This window comes from Myxocyprinus asiaticus, chromosome 5, assembly GCF_019703515.2.
Source record: "Myxocyprinus asiaticus isolate MX2 ecotype Aquarium Trade chromosome 5, UBuf_Myxa_2, whole genome shotgun sequence".
NCBI lineage: Eukaryota > Metazoa > Chordata > Actinopteri > Cypriniformes > Catostomidae > Myxocyprinus > Myxocyprinus asiaticus.
The window spans coordinates 30,518,364-30,545,697 of record NC_059348.1 but is presented as its reverse complement, the minus strand read 5'-3'; the positions used below and the strand labels follow the sequence as shown (position 1 = coordinate 30,545,697).

Here is a 27,334-nt window from a genome sequence, read left to right as displayed (position 1 = left end):
CTATTAGACCTCATTTTATATCAACAGTGGAAGTTGTAGTTAAAGTTTCAAGATGTGTTTAGCTAGTACTTATTTTTTCATAAATACTATAATTTATTATTATTATTATTATTACTATTATTTAAGACTAGCTACACTAACCTAACCATGATAATGAGGAGCTTTTCCTCCTGTGTAATATGTATGTTCTGTTTGAATTCTGTTTGAAATTAGGAAACAAATGGGATAATAATGGGCTCATTTAAGTAAATATGCTCTTCAATTTTTAAAAGGGGGGAGAGAAAACTTCCTGTAGATTTTATAATAATATAATAATATATATAATAATAATATATATATAATATAATGTCACTTGATGCATGTCCTTGTACTTCAAAACTATGCAACATAAAAGAAATGCGACCCAGGATACATTAAATACAGGTTACGTTTTTACTATGGTGGGTCACCACTTGATTTCCAATGTAAAATCTGTGTCCTGAAGCAAAAACAGTTGAGAACCACTGAGTTAAAGGTACAGAGAGGAGCAGTCTAGCTGCATATACTGTAGGAGCACCTACAGTATATGTTAATTGTTAATAATCATAGGACATTATTTAAAGCTCACACAGCTGATGTTATTTTTCATTAAGTAGTTAATTTAACATGTAATAATAATTGTGTAATACCATGATATTTTCTGAGACGGTTATTGTACCATGAAAATCTCATACCGTTGCAACCCTACAGGAGACACATTTAGGCAACCAGGTGTAAACTGCGATGTGTCTTACTTGACCACATGTGATCAGATCACCCAAGACGCATCTTGATACCAAGTGGAAACGGGGTCTTTGTGTTTGAAGAAAGTCGCATGGGTTTAGAATGACCAAATTTTCATTTTTGGGTAAGCTAACTAATGGCAGCCAAGGAAGTAAACCAGCCTCTCTTTCAACTGGGCAGTGCTTAACTACTTAAAAACCATGTCCTCCTGCATTGACGAGGGTCTCTCTATGCAAGTGTCTGTGGGTGTTTGCATGAAATCAGAGAAAAACACCATCTGTTTGATAAGAACTAAGACCCTCAACACCAGCTCACTTAAATCTCACTGGCAATGTATCTTGTTTGCTGATCCTGTTTGTACAGTGGACAGCAAACTGGGATCAAGGGGTTTGCCATCATCTTACTGCATAGCAGAACGACACATCGCTCTCCAGTGACTTCATTTACTCCATTTACCAGTACCTGGTGACATAAAAGTCTGAACAAGTGATCCTGCTTCATAGACGCTAAAAATTTAACCAAGTTATTGTGGAATGTGCTCCTTCCAGAGATGGGGTTTACAGTAAATTATGAAAATTGTTTTGGCTTTCCACACTGTTGCTGCTACAGCTGCTGTTTCTGGTCCTGCTAAGCTAAGATCCTGACCTTTGGACATTTTGATTGGATAAAGCCTAAAGCCCGCCCCCATCCCAGCACATGCCAGATGTTTCCAACTGTGCAACAGTGTCAAACAAAGAGCTGTGCTCTCTAGTACACACATACACATAAGCATACACAATAATATATACACTACAGACACACACATACACACACCACCAAAAAAGCTATAGCTGAGTGGCCAAAAGGGGAATGCTACAACAGGACAAGCACACAGATATGCACAAAATCTCCCAAGTCACAGTACCCTTTGCCAGTATTATTCAGGCACACAATACCTCCCTGTGGGTTCCTTACTACAGGAATACAATGGCCAACACTTTCCATTGGTCTGAGCTAGAAGGGATGTATGGAATGCAAATGCTGATTGATTTTATACATTATACACTACTGTGTGGGTAGAATTACCTTTCTGATATAATAGCTCCCCTTAACACTGCTTAAAAAGGAGAGCAATTGTAAAGAACCTAATAATGCCCAAGGCATCTTAGAGAGACATAAAGGGACAGAAGCCTGCAGACATATTGACAGCCTATAATTGTGTACCTCCAGTATCCATGGTATTGTCATCCTCCACTCGACATGTCTCCGTGAGGGTGGTGAAAAGGCAGCCAATGGGGTCGAGGGGGTGACCCACCCAGCCCTCCAGATTGGTGGTGTTGGTCATTCCCCTCTGCAGCAGATCTGAGGACAGAATGAGAGATATTTATTCTTCATGTAGAACATATGAAAGTATTTACATGCCATTGCTTGTAAATTAATACAAGCGATCTTTTTTTTAATTATCATCAGTCGTAAAGTTCAAACAAAAAGATATCTGGTTTTTTCAATGTGTCAACCAGTATCAGAAATTAAGTTTTAATAGACCTTTTTCACAGAATGTGATGTGTTTCCACCTTATTCAGCAGTGTAGATCTAACAAACATTTTTATATTATAACATTTTTTAAATATGGAGTGTAAATTTATAACATTATGCTTTGTGTTATATTACCCAGGAATTAGTTTACTCAAAACGAGTTACCATAGCTGCGAGGGGGGTTCTATTGCAGCTGCTGAGTGAGTGACAGTAACTTTAGCATCATCTCCCATCTGACTGTCTTAATCCACCGTTCTCTATTTTTTTTTTTCTCTTCTGGGAAGTCATTCAAAAATAATTTTGATCTTGGAGCAAATGGGTAAGTGAAAATAAAATTTGCTTTGATCTCCCATTCACTCCCACTCACCAGAGTCAATGTTTACCCTGCAATCGTTTAGTCCAAAACCCGGAGTGTGAAAAAGGTCTATTATGGGTCAATATTTTCCCTTTGTATTTGATTTTTACTTTACTTTATATATATATATATATATATATATATATATATATATATATATATATATATATATATATATATATATATAGTTAAATCGCGATTAATCACATTCATTTAAAAGTGCTAAAATTTTACTCTATATACTTTTTTCCCTGTCAGAATTTATTTATTTCCTTTTTAGGATAGAAAACAAAACACAAATATAACAATAATGCTTTATTAACATTTCCAAACAAATCCTTCCACAGAATTAAGACAGAAATGTACTAAAATAGCACCAAATCAAGTAACATTAAACATTTCCAAAGTCTAAGTGAGAGGTTGACTAACTATAAGCACTAGTCCCCAGGGTTGAGTATTCATTGCAATGCACATTAAACCCTCATCCTCCACAATATTAACGTGCTGGCAGGCTGTGGCTATCCACTTTGGATATGGAATGCACATGATTCGTGTCAGGGTGTCAATTGCTGCTTTGAACTCCACATGAAATGCGCTGCAGACAACGTCTTGTTCTGCTTTTTAGGGCTAGCACTGCCCACATAATGACACTTTACCCGCATTGTCCAGTAATCATTATCTGACACTTCGAAAGGTTAGCAGGGTTGAAAGTGGGAAACTGGGGGCACTCCAAGCAAGCCTGCCACAGCGTTCCCTTTAAGGTGTCAGTTAAGACTTGACGTGCATCTGTGTTTGTTTTGTAAGAGGTCCTTTACCCATCACTTGATCACTGATCCTAAATCGCTGTTGTCAGTGTACGTCGCAAAGGTTCCACCCTATTCCAACCAGTGTTTAGAACTCAGAGCCGAATAAAATGCCAGTATCTAATATGAAAATTGGTAAATGAGTTAATCACAATTAAGAAATATTAACACCTTGAACACCGTAAATTAATAATGTGCGTTAACGCGTTAATTTTGATAGCTCTAAAATAATACATTAAATGTTATAAAAAAAAAATTTATTACAAAAAGGCATCTTCCACCATTTAACATTTTGGGGGCATTCTGGTAACTTTTTATGGCATTATTGTAAGGCAGGTAAATACCGTATGAGTATGTTATGGTCAGTGTGTGTTACCTTTCTTCTGATGCTTGTAAATGTCTAACTGTCGTTGTTGTTGGAGACGGAGGGTGTTGATTATGGAAACAGCCAGTCGCAAGGCTTCTCGGGGGTAACCATGGGAACGCAGGGCATCCACCCTGGCGCATGCTGTAGGCACGTGATCTGGAACACAAGTCACATGACACAGTATAAAATTATAGGACACCTCTCATTGGGACAATAATGATACTTATCAGACTAGAGTTGCAGAATCAGACCAAATGTTAACGGAAGCTGCTTACATCAGGTCCTGGAGCAGAAGTGAAATCAGACAGATTACAACACTTGTGCAGGAAGGGCCTTACTGACAGGAATGTTTCCTAACTTAAACCTCAGGCTTACTGATCAAGAGTCTGGCCCACTATTAGAGCACTCAGTACTAAACCCTTTAGCTGTGGGGTGACTTTTGCTGAACTGGCTTCTGAGAATATAATCAACATTGCTACATGTTGACTTGAAATGGTTGAAAAATATGTAAACATTTCTTTATTGAATCTCACAAAACCCGTCAAGAACATGGCCGGGTCATATTTCATCACAAAAAAACAAATAGAAAGAAGAACTACATTTTAAAAAAATGGAGCTTACTTTTAGGATTATTAAGATTTTGTACTGACATTATCATGAAAATTCAGCTTCATAATAACGACTGTAATGCAAAAAACTAAAATCTAATTCTTATTACTGTATTGCAAAATATATATATTATTTAACTTCTAGAGTATTTAAACATCACAGTGGTATGTGTTGTACTGATTTAAATAATAAAAACATGGTACTATAGTGCATTTTACACTAGTACATTACACTGAAATGTTTACTGTAATGCAGTAAAAAAAAAATACTGTTTTACAGAAATGAAAACCTAATGGGAATCATAAAATGACATTGCAAAAGATCTAAATGGTCCTAAAAAGGCTTCATTTTCGTAATAAGAATTTATTTTGGGGTGAAATGTGACTGGATATTTTTTCACAAGTTTCACCCTTTGATATCTCCTCGTTCCTGTTATTGAAGCTCTGTTTTTGACATCACACATACCCAGCCACAGTGGCAGACCCTGGGGGTTGAAGAGCAGGCTCTCTCCCTCTCTCTGATAGGCTGGAGACATATAGAAGTCACTACTGATAATTCTCTGCAAGTGACTATCTTGCCAGTGCAGGTCGCAGGCCTCCATGGCTCTTGTGAACACCGTTCTCCTAGGCCGGGCTAGTGAGTCTACATAGAGTAAAACAAAGTTATGTGAACCATTAGAAATTAAGAAAAGTGAAGTATAAGGAGATTTTAGGTTCTTATGAATTAAATGGCAAGCTAACCCTGAGCAAGGTTGCTCTGTGGCAGGGCGTTGGTAATGTTGGGCAGCTCGCTGCCATAATTGCCGTCCTCTAGAGGACAGATGTCCATGTCTCCCCACTTCTTCAACTGTCTCAACCAGCCACTCTTTTCTTCGCTCTTACAGTGTGGGTTCAGCACGATACACACCCACAGCGCACCTGCAAACCCACAGCACATAGAGGTCTTTTGAACTGAAATGTGGCTTTTAAAAGGAGGTGGATTAAGATTTAAAGAAAGATAGTGTGAAAGAGATTAATGAAAGGTAACTTGAGTATAAAGAGAGGAAAAGGAGGGGGAGGTATGGAATTTTGGGTATACCCATTTCAAAGTTGGATGCACTTTTGAATAGGGCCGGAATGACACGTCGACGTAATCGATGACGTTCATTACGTAAAAACTTTGATTTGCGTGGAATGCGTTGCACTGTTTATGTTCATCCCCAATGATGATGGCTCCGGCTCCCAGGTATGCTGAAATGAGACTTTATCCCAAAAAGCTCGAACCCGATCGTCAAACGTGTGGGAATTCTTTAAACAGAGACCTAATATAATGGTGCTCTGCATGCTTTGTAAAAGTGAAATGGCCTACCACAGCAGCACAAATGCTATGCACAAGCATCTCAAAAGAAAACATCCTGGGGTTCTCAGACCTCAAAACAATGAGACAGCAGTGTAAGTATTTGGACTATTACAGTGAGTTTTGTCAGATTGTTGGTTGGTAGCCAGTGCCTGGGAGTCGTTGTTGCCTCCTTATCTGTTATGTTTCACGTAAAAACTCAACGAAGACTCCCTAGAGCAGATGCTAATGGCTAGTATGGCAATGCCGATTTCCAGCACATTTGCAAGTTGTAAGCTGTTTGTTTATGCGCATATAGACCCATGAAAGTTAACGATGTAGATTTATATTAACGTTACGCTCTAAGTCGGTGTAAGCAACATTTTGCAAATAAATAATACAAGTGCATTTCCGATTACAATTGGCACTAGCCATTGAAGTAAATCATACTCAACACTATTCGCTGTAACTAATGGTAGAATACAATAAACAACACCTTTCCTAATTAGGCCTACACTGCATAAATCTCAACTTTTGTGATGAATAGTATCATTAGGTAAAAGTTCATGTTAAAATATGTCACTGATTTTATTTTGTGTCTCAGGAAGAGGCAAAACTGTGTGCAAGATTTTTTCCATAAAAAGGATGCCACCTTATGCTGGACTTATGGACAGTCTTTAAAGTAAATGATGCCCTAAAATCTTTTTTTTGTTGTTGCACTATTTATGTTGGGCTGAATTTATGTTGAACTCATGGACATTTGTATTACTGATAGATGCCTTTTAATTCTTTAAGTTGGGAATTTTTTATTTGTAAAGTAAGTATTTTTATGAGACAATGTTTGAATAAAACGTTGAAAGATTAATGGCAAAAGTTAGGGTTATTTATTAGTAAGTTAACCAAAGGATTAATCGACTAATCAGAAAAGAATCGATAGATTTACAGAAAAAAAAGCATCGGTAAATTAACTGACTAATCGAAACAATAATCGATTGAAAAAATAATCGTTAGTTGCAGCCTTATTTTTGAACCTGTTTAGTCCTGAAAGCATTTTATTGGCTCCTAAAAGTGAATGGGAAATATCACTTTATAAAATTTAACAGAAGAGGCCCTAGTGCATCAACATCAAAACACTGGTAAGCGTGAGAGTATGGAATTTGGCAGTTGAAGGGTTGTCTGGTGGGCTTGTGTAACTGGAGGGGTTGTGTATTGCCTATTTGTATCTAGGTAAAAGATGGCTAGTCTGAGTCTTTCACCACTGTCATGTACACACAGCACTGATTGGCTGAATTGCTAAGCCCCAACCAATCAGCACGACTGTCAAATGAAACACTGAGACGTCTGCACATTTATTAGATGCTCCGTCCATAGTGATGGGCCCAGACGCCTCATCTTAAGAAATCAGAGTGCATGTCATCCCAGAAGGTGCGCCTTGTTTACAGCTACAATCATTTAATAAGAAGAGAAATGAGGGGAGGAAGCCAGAGAAGAAGCAAACTCCTGCTCTCAAATGAGCCTCCTCAGGATGTGCTCTCATCAACCTCTTTAAATGGCCCAATCAATAGGAGGCAGCTTTAATGCTCTGACTCACTAGCCCTGTCTGATCTGCTGCAGGTCAGACACTACACACACACACAAACGTGCTTTAGGTGCCCGATATTGAACAAAGGGGCAGAAGATTAAGTACTGATGATTAAGGTTTAATTCTGTAGAACTGTAGAATAAAGTGATTAGGTTGTACATTAGTATTCAAATGAGATGGGAGAAGTGGAACTGGTTGACTGTCACAGTCACATGCAACTAAGCTATAGTGGGTCTCAAAACTGACCTAGCTCATCCCAGAGTTGTCGGCATTTGTCGGTCATGCCTGTGCCCTGTTGTCGCCATAGAGACAGCCGTGGGTCAGCCATAAACTGCTCTGTGATGAGAGTGAGCATCCGTGCCCCGTTAGAGTCCCGCATCCGCAGCATCTCCCTCACCTGCACAAACATGCAAAGAAAAATATAGCTAAAACACATTAGTGCAAAAGACCTTACAGACTGCACAGATTTATATTTTGCTCATCCTCATGTACAATGTAGAGGATGAAACACACCTTTAAAACAATTCAGAATTGTATTATGTAGAATATAAAGTAAACACAAAATATCTTTCAACCCCCATTATACAAAATATTATACAGATATCATTATACATTTTTCTTTTAATGAAAAAAATAAATAAATAAATAACATAATCAGTACATAAAAGCATGTAATACAGGAAGAATAGCTGAAGTGTTTCGTTGAAAGGACGACTAGATTAGAATGCTTATGTATCCGAGTGCTAGATTCAACATTAATATCAAAGGCTGTATAGTAGTCCTTCATATCTATAGATATGAGACAGGTAAAGCAATGAACTGCACTGGCTATTGAAAATAAGAGGCAGCTTGACATTTAATTAAAATGCATTGATTTAAATAGGCCTCCTAGGATTTCATGGGCCCATAATTCACCATAACAGCACCTTTCGTACACAGCATCCCCCCCCACCCCACACACACACAGAGAGACAGAGAGAGACAGAGACAGAGAGAGAGAGAGAGAGAGAGAGAGAGAGAGAGAGAGAGAGAGAGAGAGAGAGAGACAGAGACAGAGACAGAGAGAGAGACTCACCTTGGCAAACATGGAGTTGAGCTGCTTGCCTGAGCCATAGTATCCTCCCTGAGAGAGGAACTGCTTGACCTGCTCCCTCACTTGCTCCTCATCCAGGTGCCAGCAGTTCTCATCATTAATACTGGCCCCTGCTGTGGGATCTGGGGCCCCTGTGAGAGAAATACACATGATTACTTTGGATATTTTCAGCAATAACATAACATGTATCAGTAGAAAAAAAAAGAGAGGATGATTGAGGTTGAGACAAGCTTTTACACTACAAAAAATACAATAATAACAGGGATGGGAAAAGATGCTGGTACACATTCTTAACACTTTAGAATGAGCCACAACCTTAATAATATCACTTATTTTTAGCAGAATACACATTTTTTACCATTACAAACTGATAATACCATTGAGTGGAGGTAAGTCAAATCACAGCTATTGGGGCTTGATTCTCAAAAGATTGATTTCCATCACCGAGCTAAAGATAATTCTGCTTATTTAATGAGCAGCACACAGTGATTTGCAAAAGCAAAAAAAAGAAGGAAGAAATGCAGAATGCATTTGAGGTAATAACTTTATCTGAGGAAGGTCTTACTGTATTTCCAATATGTCAATGCACTTTAGGTTTACAGCCCCCCCATTCCAAAACACATCAGCACATTTAGCCCTATTGAATTCCACTCACATACACCATGAACCTGCTTCATATACAGACTGCACAGAGTTGATCTGCCTATTGGCTCTCTCTGGGTACTTCTTTGGTTATTTAACATATGTATCTAAATGCTATATATGGATTCTGCATTGCTTGCACATTTCACTGTCCTTGGCATGTGTTGTATGATAAGATGATCCATCTTCAGGTAGAGATTAGCTCTTAAAAGGCTTGGTTGGACTTAGGGGAGCAATAATAACTTGCATAGCGTAGATTATCATCAGTATGTGACATACACATTGTCGTTATATACTATGAGCCAAACATTACACAAGAAATCTATGGAACCAGCTCTGGTGCTTACAAAGGCAAGGACATGCTGTGCTGCATGTAAAATACAATTGATACAAGTCAAATTAATGGCACTGAAATGAGAAAGCCTGGCAGATACTTCAGATCAGACTGAGGCAGACTGAAAACCTGTCTTCCTGTTATAAAGGGACGTCAGCATGATAGTAAATTAATAGTGTACTAAATGGATTTACAATGGCTGTGGTGGGTCTAGTGAGGTGCAAACTGCTATAAACAGAGGGTACTGTGTGTCCTTGTATAAGCAGGACTCTAGCGTAGGTGTCCCGTTTGCATTTTTGATCTGCCCAAGTCCCAAATCTTGGCAGGTTGAAACATTCTGCACATTCCGGAATCGACGTGAAGCCACTGATTAAACACTGATAAGGGGTTTCTTGGCTGTCCCCTTAATTCCCATTCAAAACAAGGTCAGAGGGCAGGAGGATGGACTTCCTTGTTTTGGTGGTTATTAGGATAAATGATCAAGAAGTGATGTGTAGAATTTTTTTAATTTGACAGTGGAAAGGAAACTTTGGTAATGTGGCCATTACGATGTAAACTGATCTGTATGAGCAGCAAAACACTCTGCACACATTGTGTTAGGCACAAACATCTAGATCTCATTTGTGCAGCTCTCACCATGTACTTGGTTGATCTCAGAGTTGGAAGACAGGATTTCATCAGCAAGTTTCTGGGCAGTGGGTAGAACTTCCGTGTGGTGGGCCGTGATAAGGTACTGCACCAGCTTTTGCAGCTGGTCTCGGTTCATCTGGAAAAGTGTCTCTGAGATGGGCAGCCGCAGTTTGACTTGCTCGGGTTTGCGGATGCGGTATAAAGACAGGGCCACCACATGCGCACAATAGAAGATGTCGCGGTTGCCACAGCCGCATGTCACTGAAGTTATCTTACAGCGGTCAAAGCTAATGGCCACCTTGTGTGTCATCTCCGGCTCGGATTGCGTGGCTGGCTCTGTGACCGTTCCACTAAGGTGAAAACCTGGGTAGAAGAAAAAAGAAAAGAAAAGTTTAAATAATGACATTTTATGTAATTCAAGTAGCATTGACATGTCTTTCAGTGGTCTTAAATACAATTCTCATTCCATGAACTCCATGAGCGTAACTGGATCTGGAGGTTGTGACTCATGGTTGGTAACAAGAAATGCCTAAAGTCATACTAGGCTGCTACCAAATCCCTATGTGATTGACTGTACAAGAGACTACTAGTTTGTGGTTACTAAACCACAAGATAGGTGATAGGTTTAACATATATATCCGTAGGTGAGATGATACCAAATTGCAGAGCACAATTGAAATCCAAGACCCAGTAGAACCTGCAACAGAACCATACAAGGTGCTGGCGACAACTGGCAGCTCAATTTTCCTTTAAAAAAATTTATAAAAAAAATAAAATACTCCCCCATGAAAAATGAATTTCCCAAAGATGCTACTCTGAATCATTGTTTGGAGGGTGGTTTGGAAATGCAGGATGATTACTAAAGATGTCCAACATAAAGAAAACCTGTAATTCAGGCTTCATACTAAGAGTTGTAGTACATTTAAATGGAAGGGCCTAGTGCATCACATTTCAGAGCACATGGTGACCAAAGGTTAATGCAACAAAGCTTCTTTGAAGACTTTTCTCCCAGGAAAGAGAAACTGCAAGAAAGATGAAGGAAGCAAGACTATGCATGTCTATGTGACCAATAGGAGTTCTAGCTCTTCACTTTGACTGCTAAACTACTGATAATAGAAGCCAAAGAAAGGGGGTTGGGAGACTAGGATTACTGTATCACTCTAAAGCACTGCAATAGAGACTTTCATCACAACACATTGGAACTATATTACATCAGCTTGCTCGGAGAAAGAGAACATCTGAATCTCAAATCACCATGTAAGCTTACAAGTGACACAGACAGGAACCCAAATATCCTTGCAAAGACAACAGCAGAAATTAATCAAGGAACAGGCAGTTCAAATCTTATTCTGGTTGCCAACCCATTTGCCCAAATAAGTGTCCAGCTCATGACTATAGCTCTGTATCAGAACCTCTGTGACCAAAACAACGTGTACCAGTGCAAAAGGTGTATCTACATGTGCCCACACATACATGTGCAGAAATACAGACAACTGCACACTTCCACACATCACAATTAATTCTAGGGTTCGACTGGTGTGACAGGGGTGCCTAATAAGCATAAGCAAAGCCGGCTGTTCTCTTGCCAATTCCCACAAAAGGCTTTTCCAGACGAGTTCTTCTGAGAAGTCGGCCCCCTCCTCAGCCCGAGATTTTCCAGAAAAGAAATCCAACGTCCAATTTACTGCCAAACCCTTTCAGGCACAGCCAACACAACAGAGCCATCAGATTAAGAGGAGTTTATGGTGATGTCTGTTTTCATTTTGATAAAAGACAAAAAACGGAGAGGGAGTGCCCCCCTATGTGTTGCAAATTACTTTTGGCACAATGCAGATTTCAAAGCGAATTTGGTTAGAAAGACAAAGATTCATGGGAGTGCGTTAGAAAGGACTGCATTTATAGGGTTCGTTTTTCTTTTAAGCACTATGGCGAGAGCGATCAAGCTGCGCAATTTCAAAGTGATGCTCTGAAAAGAACTTCACACTGTAACATCTCTTTACAGAGACAGCACAGCTCTGAGAGCATCAACTGTGTGAACATTATGGGAAAGATCTTGTTTGCAAACAGTAATCCATCGAGGTGTTTTACAGCAGTTTTTCTGACATCAAACGTGTTTTTAGGACCAACGCACATTTGCAAGGCCAACAATGATTCACCTTGCCTACCGTGACATATGCAAAGAATGGAATGTTTTACATTTCAAAACTGCCTAAGGCAATGAGGGTGCCTTTATGCGAAACTTTGAATTATCAGATCATGCATTATCTTGCACTGAAAAACAACAGTTGAGACTAAACAGGCCCGAATTTGAACAGAACAATGCATTATGATGGCTAACACCATCAGTTTGGCTTGATTATTCCAGAGACTGGGCCACATTAGTCACATAAAGGACACACATGCCACCCAGTATCAAATGCAGCCGGCCATCACGGAGCGAGCCTCCCTGCAATGATAAATTTTGCAGTAATGGTGGTTGAAATAAGTAGCTTTCTGTGCTTTAAATCTGCCAGCTTCTTTTAAGAGGAGTTGCTCTACTATCTTGTGCTGAGTACATTTCCCCTATATGTCATCCCTTATCAGATACAGAATAGCTTCTTGCAGAGGAATGACTTACAGCTTTTATTTTCAGACAAAGTATAAAAGATAGAAAAATACACAAAAAGAGAGAGTAATAGACTAAGAGAAGAAATGCAAGGCAAAATGTACAGAAAGTAAGAAGAGTTAAGGATGGGAGGGGCAAATTTCAGCTTCAGAATCTACAATAAAGACTTTGTTTAAAAGCTGTGGCATAGTGGATGTGCTGTGGCACATTTTGCCTCATTTAATGCAAGTCTTTGGATTTTTTTTTCATCACTTTATTGACTGCAAAGGGAAAATCTTAAATCAGATCACTTAACTAAGTAATCACACCTCTCCTAAACAAGATGCATGATTTGATGGAATATGTACGAGCATAGCACAAACAGTGCAGGATGAGTTACACGCTGGGTTTAAGCTTGTTCAAACCCCAAACCTCAAGTATTAGCAACAATAATAGTGCTGCTTGCTACTGATTAAAAAATTCCCTTACTCTCACACAGAGAGTGGATACGTTGGGTAGGATCGGTAGCATCATTGCCTCAGATGCAGTCTGTTAGTGGGGTTACAGAGGAGCAGATGAGCCCATAGGCTCATGTGACAGGGGTTGCATTGGACAGATCATGCATCTGCTACTGATGGACATGAAGAGCCCTCCTTGTCTTTATTTTTTCTCTCTCTGTCATCACTGGCTCTCCCCCACCCTCTCACTCAGGCCTTTTGTTGCTCAGATGCAGCACTGAATGCTGCTCCACCATCCTCTCCAGGACTGCTCTTTTCAGGCAAACCTCCATCATGGTGTGAGCATAGATTGGACCCTTCCCCCCTTTAGGGACTTTTAGATTATTTGAAACCTGGCTGAGAGCATCCCAGCGGAGTGGATGGAGAGAAAAAGAGATGAACTGTGCTGGAGCAAGCGTGAATGTCATAAGCAGATGTAGTGTTGGTGTCAGTCACAATGAGCCATGCAACGTCATCCATAAGAAATAATGACAATGCTAGTTCATACAGACCATTGTACAAACACACACAAAGAGAGAATACACAAATCTCATAATCGTGTCTTGGAAGCTACAAAGCAGGATGTTGTGTCTGCACCAGGCATGAATGCATACAAACACACAATAGCTGATTTAGTCGTTCTTGAGAGGCCTGCAAAACTGGATTGTTGGATGTACAAAAGGTTGAAGCCAGGAAAGATGGCAGTACATTGATTGAAGTATGTTTAATGTGTACTTGAAACTAGCAGCATAGAGACTTTAAAAGTAAACTAAGTGAGTCTCTGTGGCACAAACACATGCAAAGCCATCTAGAAGTAGAACACCAAACCAAACTCCAACGGCAGCAAGGTGTTAACAATAGGTGCTTCCTTTTCTCACACGAGATATACAACAAAACTCTACACTAAGTCAAGGTAAACTTCGGTTTTCAGTGTGCCAATAAATCTCTTGCATAGTGCGTATGACATAAATTTAATCATCAGCACAGTATGCGTGAACTGTCTATGTGCAGCTTTGTTTTTCTAGACACACAGACAGTCTGCGCATTTGTGCATCATCGGTGCATTCGCCTGCCATTGACTGTGCAAAAACAGTATCACAAAGCATTCATAAGTGGATATGCGTCAAGCGCATACGCATGGGCTCGTGGTCAAAAGAGTATAATTTGAAAAGCGAAGCACTCGACCGTGCACGAGACAGAACAGCACATTGAACAACGAAATACACACTAGCCTTAAGATACAACTCAGAGGTAACTTAAAATGGATGTTCTTGTAAACTTCAATACACCAAAACATGTAGTCTGTGCTTCACTAAATTTGTAGGCGGCAGAGTAGAGCTTTGCTCTGAGTAATGCATCTCTGGGGAAGTGATGGGGGCTTACATGTCACAGTCCATGTAACACAAGAGGGTTTTCTCTCAGGACACGAACCCTACTCCTTTTGGCCCAACTCTCATCTCAGCACCAAGCTTCATGGCTAGGTTAGCAGCATCACGGCACAACAGAGTCAACCAGCCAGGTTGTGATTCTCTGTGTATGTGTAACAGTCATAATTAATCTGCTGGCGATGCCCACTAATGCACGCTCATCCAGCCTGGGCTTTCAGAGTCATTTTAGCCACTGAGCTCCAGTGGCCATCTGTTAGGGAGGGAGGCGTAGGGGGTGCTCACACTACTTCATGCAGCAATGGCCACTGATCAGGGAACAGGACAGGAGAAGAACGAAGAAGAGAGGAGTCCCCCTCTTTCATTCATTTACTTGTAGTATCACCCTATCTGCACCATCTGCCACTCCCTCAGACATGCCCACTCTAGGCCCATTCAGCCAATCACAGCAGAGACCCTACACACTCAAACCATTAACCTCTAATCAGCTGTGGAGGCCAAACGGGGTCCTTTATGGCAGGGACTGGGGCCAGCGCTGCACGCACGGGAGCTTCCCCCTCCTCTTACTATCCTCTTCCCACCCTTCCCTTCCTTTCCATCTTCCATCTGTCCCAGCAGCAATATGGTTAACACTGCATCAGCATCTCTGCTCCCCCACCCATATATTTCTACACAACAGACATGCATACGCACAGGCACACACATTCAGCTATGCACAGGGGGCTTCTATCTACTCTGATAAAGGCTTGATTGATTCATTTGTGATGGTCCTCAAACACCAGTACTGGACCCTGCCTTGGAGTCATTCATCACAATCACATGTAATTGATTTCTGATCCAACGAATTGTGAACCACAAAAAGAGGTGCACAGGGCTCAATCAGCTTCCCTTTCAGTGGGCCACCATGACCAGCAGGTCTGCCTTCCGTGGAAATCTCAGATAAGACCAAAGAGTATGCAGTCCCCATTAGCCTGAGCTGTGCGCATTTTGCATAAAGTGAAAGGGGAAATTAAAGCCGTGCTAATCTTACAGCACCGGGGAGTTCAAAACCAACAATTTAGCATCTGATGCAAACTAGGCCTGGCTGAAGAGCCTTTATTCTCAGATAATTCACCCTGCGAAGGCTGAAAACATGCCGGAGAGGCGGATGAATTTGAAGGCGTACAGGCGAAAAGGAGGAGATGAATCGCACTTTTGGACAGGCCGTAAACACAACCAGATGTCCCGCTTGAGATAAAAGCAGATGCACTTGAAGAAAGAGGGGCGGGGGATATCCTTTCATTATTTCTGTTCAAGGTTTTCTTCTAAAAAAGCTAGCTGAATATGCATATGTTTCCTTTCTCCTGCTCAGTGAGGAAATCATGGATCTCCATGATTTGTGAAGTGTGAGGTGCATAGAGCTTACTAGAAAGATTGTACTTCTTAAGCTGCTCTTCTCTTCATGCAAATGCTATAAAAGCAAGCAAATATACCTTGCCATTGACATATTGACATATTGACAAACATGTGACACAAAAAACAACTCCAATTCAATTAGTTAGCCTATGTTTTCATTTGCTTGCTTTGAAATTGAAAAGAAAAACACAACTGAACCAGCCAATGCCAGTCGAATGCACGTTTTTTTTTTTTTTTAATGAAATTATCAGTTCACATCTAGTCGCAGAGAATTTGGTTGTGTATTGTTTTAAGGCCATAGCTTGATGAGGGCAGTTTGCACGTTTAAAACAATCTGACAGCTATAAAAGGACGTGATGCATTCCCTGATCACTGATGGATTGTTTGTGAACAGTCAGCCACCATAAGCCGTTGCGTATCAGCATGTGCCCTCCAAACAGCCATCCAGCATGGACTTTTTAACCGCTCATTTCCCTAAATGCAGACTTGATTCTGTTTAATATGCAGACATGTACAAACCATCTGCTTGCCTGCAATTGACAAGCAGCAGTCTGCTGGATACAATGGCTCTTTTGAGCAGAACTCACACTAGAAGCATAGCCTGCACTGATAGATAATGTTTTAAGAAGCTTTAATTTCATGAGTCATCCATCTGAAAAAGAAAGAAATCCCCAATCAATATGGCTAAACCGATTGGCTTAAGAAAAGGCTTTTGCACGTAACTTCTGTGGGACTCCTTTCTGCTATGAGGTTCTGCTCTTCCACAGTGTTCTATCTTTAAAGGTTTCCTATGCGGTAGTATGACTTACATTCACATTTATGCATTTGGCAGACGCTTTTATCCAAAGCGACTTACAGTGCCCTCATTACAGGGACAATCCCCCTGGAGCAACCTGGAGTTAAGTGCCTTGCTCAAGGACACAATGGTGGTGGCTGTGGGGATTAAACCAACAACCTTTTGCTTACCAGTTCAATGCTTTAGTCCACTACACCACCACCACTCCTTAGACTTCAGTTGTCCCCGCAGCTGTAAATCCAGTAGCAATAAAGAACAGAAAAAAAAAAAAACTTTTGAGGACCAATAAGCTCACATCTGTTGTGTGCTCTGTGTTTACATCTTCATGGTAAGAAAATGTCAATATGTACTCTGGGCTTGTACCAGCTGCATTACCTTGCCTGTATTTCCTTATAGCTTCCTTCTAAAGTGAACTCTTCATCCTCTTTTTATATGAAGAGGCCTTAATCGTGCTGAGAACGTTAAAGTAGATCTTTGTGGTGTCCATTAAATAGTCCTATAATCAGGGCTCCAGACTAATTTTTGAGAGTGATGGCACCGGTGCCACCAAGTTCTACAGTTGGTGGCACCAGCACCTCATTTGGTTGGACCGGTGTGGGGTGGGGGTCTGCAGCCTATAAAATTAAAAAAAATTAAATATTTTATCACACGGCTTGTTGAGTGCATTACCCCGGAGACATAGCACGTGTTGACGTTTCACGCTATTCTCCGCGGCATCCATGTACAACTCACCATGCGCCCCACCGAAAGCGAACCACATTATAGCGACCATGAGGTGGTTACCCCATGTGACTCTACCCTCCCTAGCAACCGGGCCAATTTGGTTGCTTAGGAGGCCTGGCTGGAGTCACTCAGCATGCCCTGGATTCGAACTCACGACTCCAAGAGTGGTAGTCAGCGTCTTTACTCGCGGAGCTACCCTGGCCCCCAGTTAACACCCAATTTAGATAGGGCAAAATTATTCTGACAGTGTGACTGAATTAGCACTCCTTTCATCAGGATCTTGTTTAAGTTCATCTCTTGGAAATTTGAAAGCAAACAAAACCAGTTATATTTTTCTACAATCAGAGAGCATTAGAAGAGAACAAATTTTACTCAGAAGAAAACTAGCTATATCCATAATTCACAAAGTTCCAGGCTTTAAAGCCCTTGATTCTATTTTCCATTTGCCCATATAAAATTCACCATAGTATCTTTTTATTCTTATTTATTATATTATTATAATTTTAACAGTGTTTTTTGTAACAAGACCATGGTAACCTCAAGAAAAACCAAGCATGGATCTTCACTACCATGGTTAGATGTAACACAATTTCTATAAAACAAACTATTGCATTTTTTGTAATGAAAACCAGTACCCTAACACAATTAAAAATGATAAATATAAAAAATAAACATTTATAAACTGCCAAAGTTGCAATAAAAATTAATGTTATTCCCTCACTTCTATGAAGCATATAATAAATTTAATAGAACTATAGTAGTTAAATGATAATATTTATTATGAAACTATTTACAGTTGGTGTTACTATAGTAAATTCATGGGAATTTAAGGGCAGTAATGTGTGAAAAGTCTGCTGATTTATATCAGTGCAGGTCATAGTAAATCCTGTTCATCTTTTAAATGCTGTTCAGAATATCAGGCCATTTAATGCGTTTTTAATCTAGTTTACTCACTGAGGGTTTTCATTGAGGCTTGCACCAGAAAATTAAAATGGTTTCCGTGACTCATGCGGTGCTTCATACTGCTTCTCGGTGCATATTAGATATCTGCTCAATGACGCTCACAATGCCCCAGAGAGCAGGCGCATTGGGGCGTGTTTGTAATACAGTATAGTGTGTATAGTCTATAAACTATACACTATTGCTCAGTACACAAGCAAAAAATATAATCTTATATATGCGTGTTTACAATTGGAAAGATGCCAGTGGACATGTACCATCAATGATTTACGCTGCGCGCCATGGTTGAGAGCTAGAGTTCAGTCCCCGAGTTAACTCATCTGCTCCGCGCTGCTCCATCCATTGATCCAGGTGATGCGCTTGCCAGTTATATTGCTTTACAGAAACGACAGCGCATAAACGGAGAGCGAAAATCAAGTAATTTCTATTTGTAAAGCACTTTTCACAACACAAATCTTTTCAAAGCAGCTTTACAGAAATCATGCATTAACAGAAAATGAAACTGTATAAAGTCTTAGTCATTATTGTATAGTTTGATTAAATATGATTGTAAATTGTGTATAAAAAATAAATAATTAAATAATAATTGTATTTAGAACCCCAGTAAGCAAGCAGAAGGCGACTGTGGCAAGGAACACAAAACTCCATAATGTTGGTTAATGGAGAAAAATAACCTTGGGAGAAACCAGATTCACTGTGGGGGCCAGTTCCCCTCTGGCTAAACAACATGAATATAATGCCAATATTAGTTATTTGTGTGCAGTGCAAGTCATGGTTTAAAATTAGTAAACTAAGTGTTAAGGGCCAGTGTTTAAACAAAGATTTTGTATGAAATGTAAGATGAATGACTTAAGTCTTTGAAGTTCATCCTGGATTAACTGCAGAAATTCACATAGATGCACCGTCCTTTGTTAGTTGGCCGATGAAGGCTTTTGTTGGCAATTAATTGATAGTCTATGTATTCAGAGTGTAGTCCATCATTAGACGAAGGTCATGCAGGCAGAGATCAGTGAGGTGCATCACAGTTCAACCAGCAGGTCATTTTGGGGAGGTCTTTCCTAATTCCAAGGAAAGATAGAGGGAGTGTTGGATAGAGCCCGACCGATATGGGATTTTTGAGACCGATACCGATTTTAGAGGGGGGAAATTCACTGATTACCTATATGGTGGCCGATATAGTTAATTTTTGAGCTGGAATGAAAACAGACCTTTTCTATGTGGATTGTGCACCGATATGACTATGCAAAGGTGCTCAGAAGGTGCTGATTTCTTAAACAAATATTTTTTATCAAAGAGTATTTGACATTATTATTATTACACATTGTCAACAAATTCTAGAAATGAACACTGAGAAAATAAAGAATAAATACAAATACAATAAATAGTTAAATAAACATCAGTACCGTATGTTCAGTATCAGTCAGTTGCTGACCATTTAAATAAATAATACAATAATAGCTAAATAAACATCAGTACTGTCTGTTTAGTATCAGTCAATGGCTGACCATTTAAATAAAGAATAAATTCAAATAAAATAAATAGCTAAATAAACATCAGCAGTACTGTTTAGTATCAGTCAAATGCTGACTATTTTAATGCTGCCAGTCAATTAGGGGCAGGTTGTAAAACAAGAAGCATTTACACATGCCGAGTCAAGAGATAAACAGCGGCAGCGGTGTTACACCGTATTCTGCTATGCAAGTTCAGGGGAAACTTTCAACGGTGGAAAACCAGACTTTTAAATATTATATTTTGTTAATGCAACGACTGGAATTGTTCGGTTGAAGGGGGTACCAAACTGCGAATCCTGAACAAAACAGTTTGTATACATTAGCTTCCACTCAGCCGACAAGGTATGAAAGTAGCTACGTGGTTAGCTATAAGCTCTTTTTTTTTTTTTTTTTACTCTCGTTGTCACGTAGAGTAAAAGATGGACGTTGTTTATTTACTTTCCAGCATTGTGTCTCACCAACTAGGTAACAACGTAGTGTGAAATCAACACTCAACAGACACAATCCAACACCGCACCACTCAGCTCTGCTGAGCTGCAAAAAGATGCTCTGATGCTTACCTTTCAATCTGCTACATTACTGACTGCACTGACAAAATATAGCTGGCTAACATAGCAAACAGATGTGATAAACATGAGTGACATGGTTAACGTTATATTAGTTATGTTGAAAAGGGAATATTATGGGGTCACTGTTTATTAACTTTCCAGTATGTATTTCACAAACTAGTTAGCAACTTACCGTGAAGACACTCCATACTGTCTGCAAAACCACCGTCAGCTCAGCTCTGTAAATAATGGAGTCGGATTGTGCTCTGCTGGACAAACTACTTTGACACCAATTCTAAATCACCCCAAGCATTGTTTTCTGCATTATATGTTCTGAAAAAAAAAAACGTTTTCATATCTGTGCATATCGGAAAACATATACGCCGATACAACTGTGAAAGGCTAATATTGGCCGATAAATCGGTCAGGCACTAGTGTTGGACAACATTGAAGTCGCACCAGTGCGACCTATAAACAAAACTTAGTCGCACTGGCAGGAAAAACGGTCGCAAAATGTGACCATTTAGTTGCAGTCTGGAGCCCTGCCTATAATAACATCTTAAATCAACCCCTCCTCTCATTTGCCTATAGAAAATGCTCATCAAACCAAGCTAAGCACATGGACATGGATTAAAAACAAGTGAGGGGGAGAACACACACAAAAGAATCATTCCCAACAAGCCCTTCCAGCTTAGCTTTTGCATGCATTATGGCGATGAGACCCTGAAGGTGTGCGCAGCTAAGGAATCAGCTGAGGCTGCAATGGCGGCATCTCTAATTACAAATGCTCCTCCTCCAACTATCCCCCCAATCCCCTCCATAAACTCCCCATTGTCTGTGACCAGCCTCCCTCCCCTGTCTCTCTCAGGAGTGCCTTTTGAGCTGGCATGCACCCGTTAGTCCTGCACGGTGTTCCCCTCAGCACTCTTAATCAGGCCCTGACCTGCTTTATTCCCCCTGCACTGGATGCCCACTGGGCCTCCGATTCACAGGCCCCTTTTGTTGTTGACTGGTCTGTCTAGGCCTCAGGCTGGGGCCTGGCCTGCCATTGTTGCCCACAAAGAGCCATCAGCGGTTAGAAAGTGTCAGCTTGGAAGCAAGGTCCTGCGAAACCACCGCTGCTAGGAGATCATCAGCCTAGACAGAGAGGAGCAGAGGAGGACAGGGACAGACAGATAGGAGATGTAGCGGAAGGACACTAGTGCCAGCACCAACTCAAGAACATAGAGGCCTAGACCAAGAGGCCTGGGGTGAGATAGTGTCCTCTCTGAGCAATACAATACCCTATTGTAAGCACAGAATGTTTGCCTCTCACACATTGTGATGATAATTTTCCCAGTTTGGTCACAACATATCAAACATTAGATAAAAAGCTGAGATGAAACATCTCCAATAATAAGTTCAGACACCTGCCCTAATACAGAATACAGAATAAATAATACACCACTCTTATTTAATAAGGCTAGCCAACCAAGACAGAGAGTTGTGTAACATTCAAAGGCATTTATGCAGGTGGTCGCCATGCATTGTTCTTAATATATGATCTTACTACAGCAAGAATCTGTTCAACAGTGACAGATTAATCATTTTAAACTGACCAGTCAGATCAGGTCACTCAGGTGTGCAATTGTACAGATGTGTTGAGAACAGAATTGATCATCAGTTCTCTGTTAAATTGGACACCTCCCTGAACATCTTTTGCGTTTGTGAAAACCAAAAATATTTGGCCAAAATAAGTAAAACGGCTTATTTCAGACTGAGCTGTTTAAAGGCTTTCATCGACATTCTCTTGTGCATGCATGCAGAATAATAGGAAATGCTCTATAAACAATGAAACACAATGCACTTTAGCTGGGCTCCGTGTACAAAGAAAGGCCTATTGCCAGACATCCATTCATTAAAACAGCCCTGAAGCTCTCAAAAGAGCAGCTCACCAATGACAATCTCTCAATGCCAAGCCAGGAGGGACACAAACCATCGGAGCACCAACAGTGCCACAGAATAAGATTTATGGAACATGCTCTTGTCCAGTGCAATGTTATGAATGGCAGACAAATAAAAAACACTTTTGTGAATGAAAAAAATTAGATATAGGCCACAGTTTCTCTTAGTAATGTACATGCATACAAGCGCATCATTAAATTCAACAACCTTGTATTTGTATCCAAAGCTTTGAAAATTCACAATTGCACCTCATTCAGGCTTTATGAGGCTGCAAACCACTTGTAAGGGTCTGAACACCAACATAAGTGATTTAAAAACAGCCTTTGGCTGCCTCTAGCCAGAACATCTAAGTAGCTTTTGGACTGTTAGGATCTGTCCTACACTGGCAACTTGATTACCAAGTATGGCTCCTTTTCTTGAGAGTGTCAAAAAGGAAAAGGCCATTTGAAAGGCACTTAAAACACAAATTATGTAGATTTAAACACTGCTTTTAGTAACCAAGGACAGCGGCATGAATATTCATAAATTGCCCTCTGTCCCTGTTGGAGAGGACAACCATAGGAAAGCTGGCCAGTAAAGTACTTGTGCTTTCTCGAGAAGTTTGTCAAACTATGCATGTGTCCTGCTGATCTAATAGAGAAAGTTTATATCAAAAAGCATGAAGCATTCTGATGACATTTAGAGAAGTTCAACATTGCTGAAACAAAATAAACCTATCAAGCTGCAGTATACAGGCAACAATTACAGCTCACACAATGCAGCTTTTTCTCACCTCAGTCTTTTGCCAAGGTCATTGCCATTGCATAGCGACTCATAACAACATTGTGCGACTAGGGCTGAATACAGAGCACAGTAAAACAAAGGGCTCTAGTTGTGCCAGCTGGTCCCTTCGAAACTTGGCACCGCAGCACCTGGCTCCTACCACCACGGGCAAGCTGGAAAACCCCACCTAAACAGGTAGAGGGAGAGCCTCTGGAAACCCTGCATATCCATCAACTGTAGGTTGGAGAACCACAAGTGCAGTTTAGAGGAAAATAACACTCTCTCAATCGTGACTGTGAAGGCTAAACAGGATAGAGCTGGCACCATTCTCTGGCCTGCATCAGAAGCACTTTGGTGGAAAACTACGAGTGTTTCTCCGCCTAAGATAAGAGGACCCAGCAGGGCCTGGCAGGCCTTTAGATGAGCCATGGGCAATATAGCAACAATTAACACAAAACATACACTCCTAATCAGAATATACCGGCCCCTTTTATTGACCACCATGAGGGAGGATGGAATACTGTACACCCTACTCAAAAATGCCGGCAGGGACAGTCTTCAGGGTTTCCTGTTACATTACTCACACTGTACTATCAACATGCACCAGCAGGCAAGTGCTGAGAGGAGCAGATAGGGCCATGAGTTTCACACATTAGTGTAAGATTCAATGATGGCTTTGTAAGTTAGTGTAGAAGTCAGTGCTGAGATGTTCTAGCATTTGTGAAGTGGAACAACCATTGTGAAAGGCTCTTTTATCCCGCGAGGTAAGTTGAGGAGGTCCTGCCCTAGCAGAGGATATGTTCAGACAGATCTCAGATAGAGGCAAAGTGAAAGCTTTATGAAATGGAAAGCCGGAAACACATCCCACCGCCAGATTAAATGTCTGCCTTTTCTCAAAATAACTGCTTTGCGGATGTGGGTATGTACAATTTGGGCAGACTAAAAGGAGGAAAGAAAATAAACAATACAAGAACATTAAAGAAAGCAGGGGGAGGAGGTGATAGCTTTATCGACCTCTTCCATATTGTGTGGGGTTCAGGATGATGGGCTGGAATAGAGGCAGTGGCATTTCTCAACAATCCAGAAGTGCTGCACATAGAAATGGGGTCCTGAGTCAGCAGGAGGCATTTGCCAAGGAATAAGGCAGTGGGTGAGGGGTGGAAGGACACCCCATCCAGGGCCACATGCCAAACATAATGACCCACACACAACTGGCACAGCACTGGGTGGCAATAGGAGGGTCTTAGTATGCGTGTCTGTGGCAGAGTAGGGAATGCATTACTTGAATTCCATGTACACGCTTCCTTCTTTACCACAGCCACAAAGAACGGAGTGTGTGGACTTCACAGAGACAGAGGGACAGCAGGAGGAGGGAGGTAGGAAGACATCAATAGAGAAAACTGGGTACTGAGCCAAAATCCAGGATTACAACTGAGAAGGGGGTAAAAAAAAAAGAATGAGAGATGAAAAGTAGGAAGCTATGGGGAGGAGAACAAAGCATGATGTTCTCTTCTAAGAGCTGCACCGATCAGGAAATTTGAGGCTGATACCGATCTCCGATTATTTAACACTTTTTTAAAAAGTGCCACACTTTTGCAAGTTATACTGTGCAGTTATATGGTTGTGCCCCACACAGTAAAATTATGGTAACACTTTACAAAAAGGTTCCATTTGTTGACATTATTTAACAACATTACTGTAGTTAACATGAACTAATGAATTTAATGTTAGTTACAACATGCACCAATCAGCCACAACATTAAAACCACCTGCCTAATATTGTGTAGGTCCCCCTCGTGCCACCAAAGCAGCAACAACCTGCATCTCAGAATAGCATTTTGAGATTATATTCTTCTCACCACAATTGTACAGAGCGATTACCCGAGTTCCCACAGACTTTGTCAGTTCGAACCAGTCTGGCCATTCTCTGTTGACCTCTCTCATCAACAAGGTGTTTCCATCCACAGAACTGCCGCTCACTGGATGTTTTTTGTTTTTGGCTCAATTCACAGCAAATTCTAGAGACTGTTGTGCGTGAAAATCCCAGGAGATCAGCAGTAACAAAAATATTCAAACCAGTCCATCTGGCACCAACAATCATGCCACGCTCCAATCACTGAGATCACATTTGTTCTGATGGTTGATGTGAACATTAACTGAACCTCCTGAACCATATCTGCATCATTTTATGCACAGCACTGCTGCCACACGATTGGCTGATTAGATTATCGCATGGATGACTGTTGGTGCCAGATGGGCTGGTTTGAGTATTTCTGTAACTGCTGATCTCCTGGGATTTTCACACACATCAGTCTCTAGAATTTACTCAGAATGGTGCCAAAAAAAAAAAAAAAAATTCCAGTGAGGGGCAGTTCTGCGGACGGAAATGCCTTGTTGATGAGAAGGGTCAACAGAGAATGGATAGACTGGTTCAAACAGACAAAGTCTACAGTAACTCAGATAACCGCTCTGTACAATTGTGGCGAGAAGAATAGCATCTCAGAATGCTATTCTGAGATGTGGGTTGGCACTGTTTTGGCGGCAAGAGAGGGACCTACACAATAATAGGTGTTTGGTTTTAATGTAGTGGCTGATCGGTGCATACTATTATATTTTAAAAAACAAAAGTTGTATTAACATATGTTAATGCACTATGAACTAACATGAACTAACAATGAACAACTGTAATTTTATTAACTACCATTATAATTAATAAAGGCTGTAAAAATATATTGTTCATTGTTTGTTCATGATACCTAATGCATTAACTAATGTTAACGAATGTAACCTTTTTATAAAGTTACCAAAATTTCATTAAAATTACATTTGTTCTGTTGTCAATATCAAAAGGTCATTGTGACATACTGGTAAGCAGTAAAAACCACGAGCGCATCACACACAGGAGAGATACGTTCAAAAATAAGAAAAATATATCCATTACAAGCACTAAAACTGCTCCAGTGAGAAATCATTAATATCTATGATTTGTTTATTAATGTTTGATGTCATATTGAATGGAGTGAAGCTGAAAGTGCTCATGATCGCTCAAACAGTCTCTATCGCTCAACACAATGTCTTATTGTCACGACTCGCGTTACATCACGTATGTTAGCAATATCTTTATCCTCTCCATGCTCACAGTGCAGCGAGTCAGAATTACTACCGTAATGACTCTAGAATCTGGGCAACTTAATATTCACACATTTGTAATGCTGAGAAAATTTTCATTCATTACAGTATGTGTGATTCCCTGCATGCTGCAAAAAACAAAAATCGGCCCTGATTCTAAGCACGATCGGCCAATCACCATTCACAGACTTAAGACGAAGATCGGCCAATTTAGATCAGTGACCCCTACTAAGAGTAAAGGCTATTCTATTATCAGAGAATATTTAGAGGTCCAATGAGTCTCTCTAGAAGATGGGCCACAGCGCTCACTTCATATACAGTGCATGCTGTATCTGCAGAAGCCAAAAGAAACAGTGAACATTGGAAGAGGTAGCCTATACAGGAGAAAGAGGATGAGGTACTAACAATGTCAATAACATAATCATATTTTTACTAATGAGACTGAGCTCTCAGACAATTCCACCCGACACACCTGGATCTCATAAGAAAACATCAGCGACTGCAGATATGTGGCTATTAGCCATCTGAATACCTACGACTCTCACACCAGCATCAATAATTGAAACACCTCACCAACTAGTACAAGCAATGGTAAAGCTTTCCCTCTCCCAAGTGCTGATCCAGGTGTACAAAAATAAGCCCATCCAAGCACTTCCCACCATAGCTGCGTGTTACAGATGATCCTGCCAAGCTGGCTACAGCAAACAACACTGCAGTCTGCCTCGCAGGGCTGGGAGCAGGTGTCTGAGAACTAGCATGAGGTTCCTCTTTGCCCCTCTGACCGGACAGGGCTTTATTTGAATGGCCTCAGCAATAAGTGGACTGTACAGCCATATATATGACCTGTTATAACAGGGCAGCACCCTAGGCTTTCCTGACTGCTGCAGTGCTGATATTGACTAGGCAGATGCACTCAGGAAATGCGACGATAGATAACTGCTCACATACATGTAGTGTGTAGACTACAAAATTTGTACAGAACACTAAAGAAAAAATAAAGCAAAAACCTCAGGACTATGTTCCTACATGCTCCATTTCATTGTATTTGGCATGTACAAGCAAAGCCCCATCTGTGCTAAAGCTAGGTTAACCAG

At 40.5% G+C, this 27,334-nt stretch overlaps 1 protein-coding gene across 2 annotated transcripts in view; it reads right to left on the bottom strand.

The window, feature by feature from the left end:
* Nucleotides 1-27,334, bottom strand: part of LOC127440447 (zinc finger SWIM domain-containing protein 5-like) — a 59,069-nt gene that overhangs the window by 9,014 nt on the left and 22,721 nt on the right. For both annotated transcript variants that reach the window (XR_007897134.1, XM_051697014.1), the window contains exons 2-8: nucleotides 10,013-10,369; nucleotides 8,383-8,531; nucleotides 7,554-7,704; nucleotides 5,152-5,328; nucleotides 4,877-5,053; nucleotides 3,812-3,958; nucleotides 1,966-2,103 (exon numbers count right to left, since the gene is read on the bottom strand). Coding sequence is in view for 1 of the 2 variants with exons in the window: in XM_051697014.1 (XP_051552974.1) it covers nucleotides 1,966-2,103; nucleotides 3,812-3,958; nucleotides 4,877-5,053; nucleotides 5,152-5,328; nucleotides 7,554-7,704; nucleotides 8,383-8,531; nucleotides 10,013-10,369 (1,296 nt within the window). In the remaining variant the exon portion in view is untranslated. The remainder of the gene's footprint in view (nucleotides 1-1,965; nucleotides 2,104-3,811; nucleotides 3,959-4,876; nucleotides 5,054-5,151; nucleotides 5,329-7,553; nucleotides 7,705-8,382; nucleotides 8,532-10,012; nucleotides 10,370-27,334) is intronic.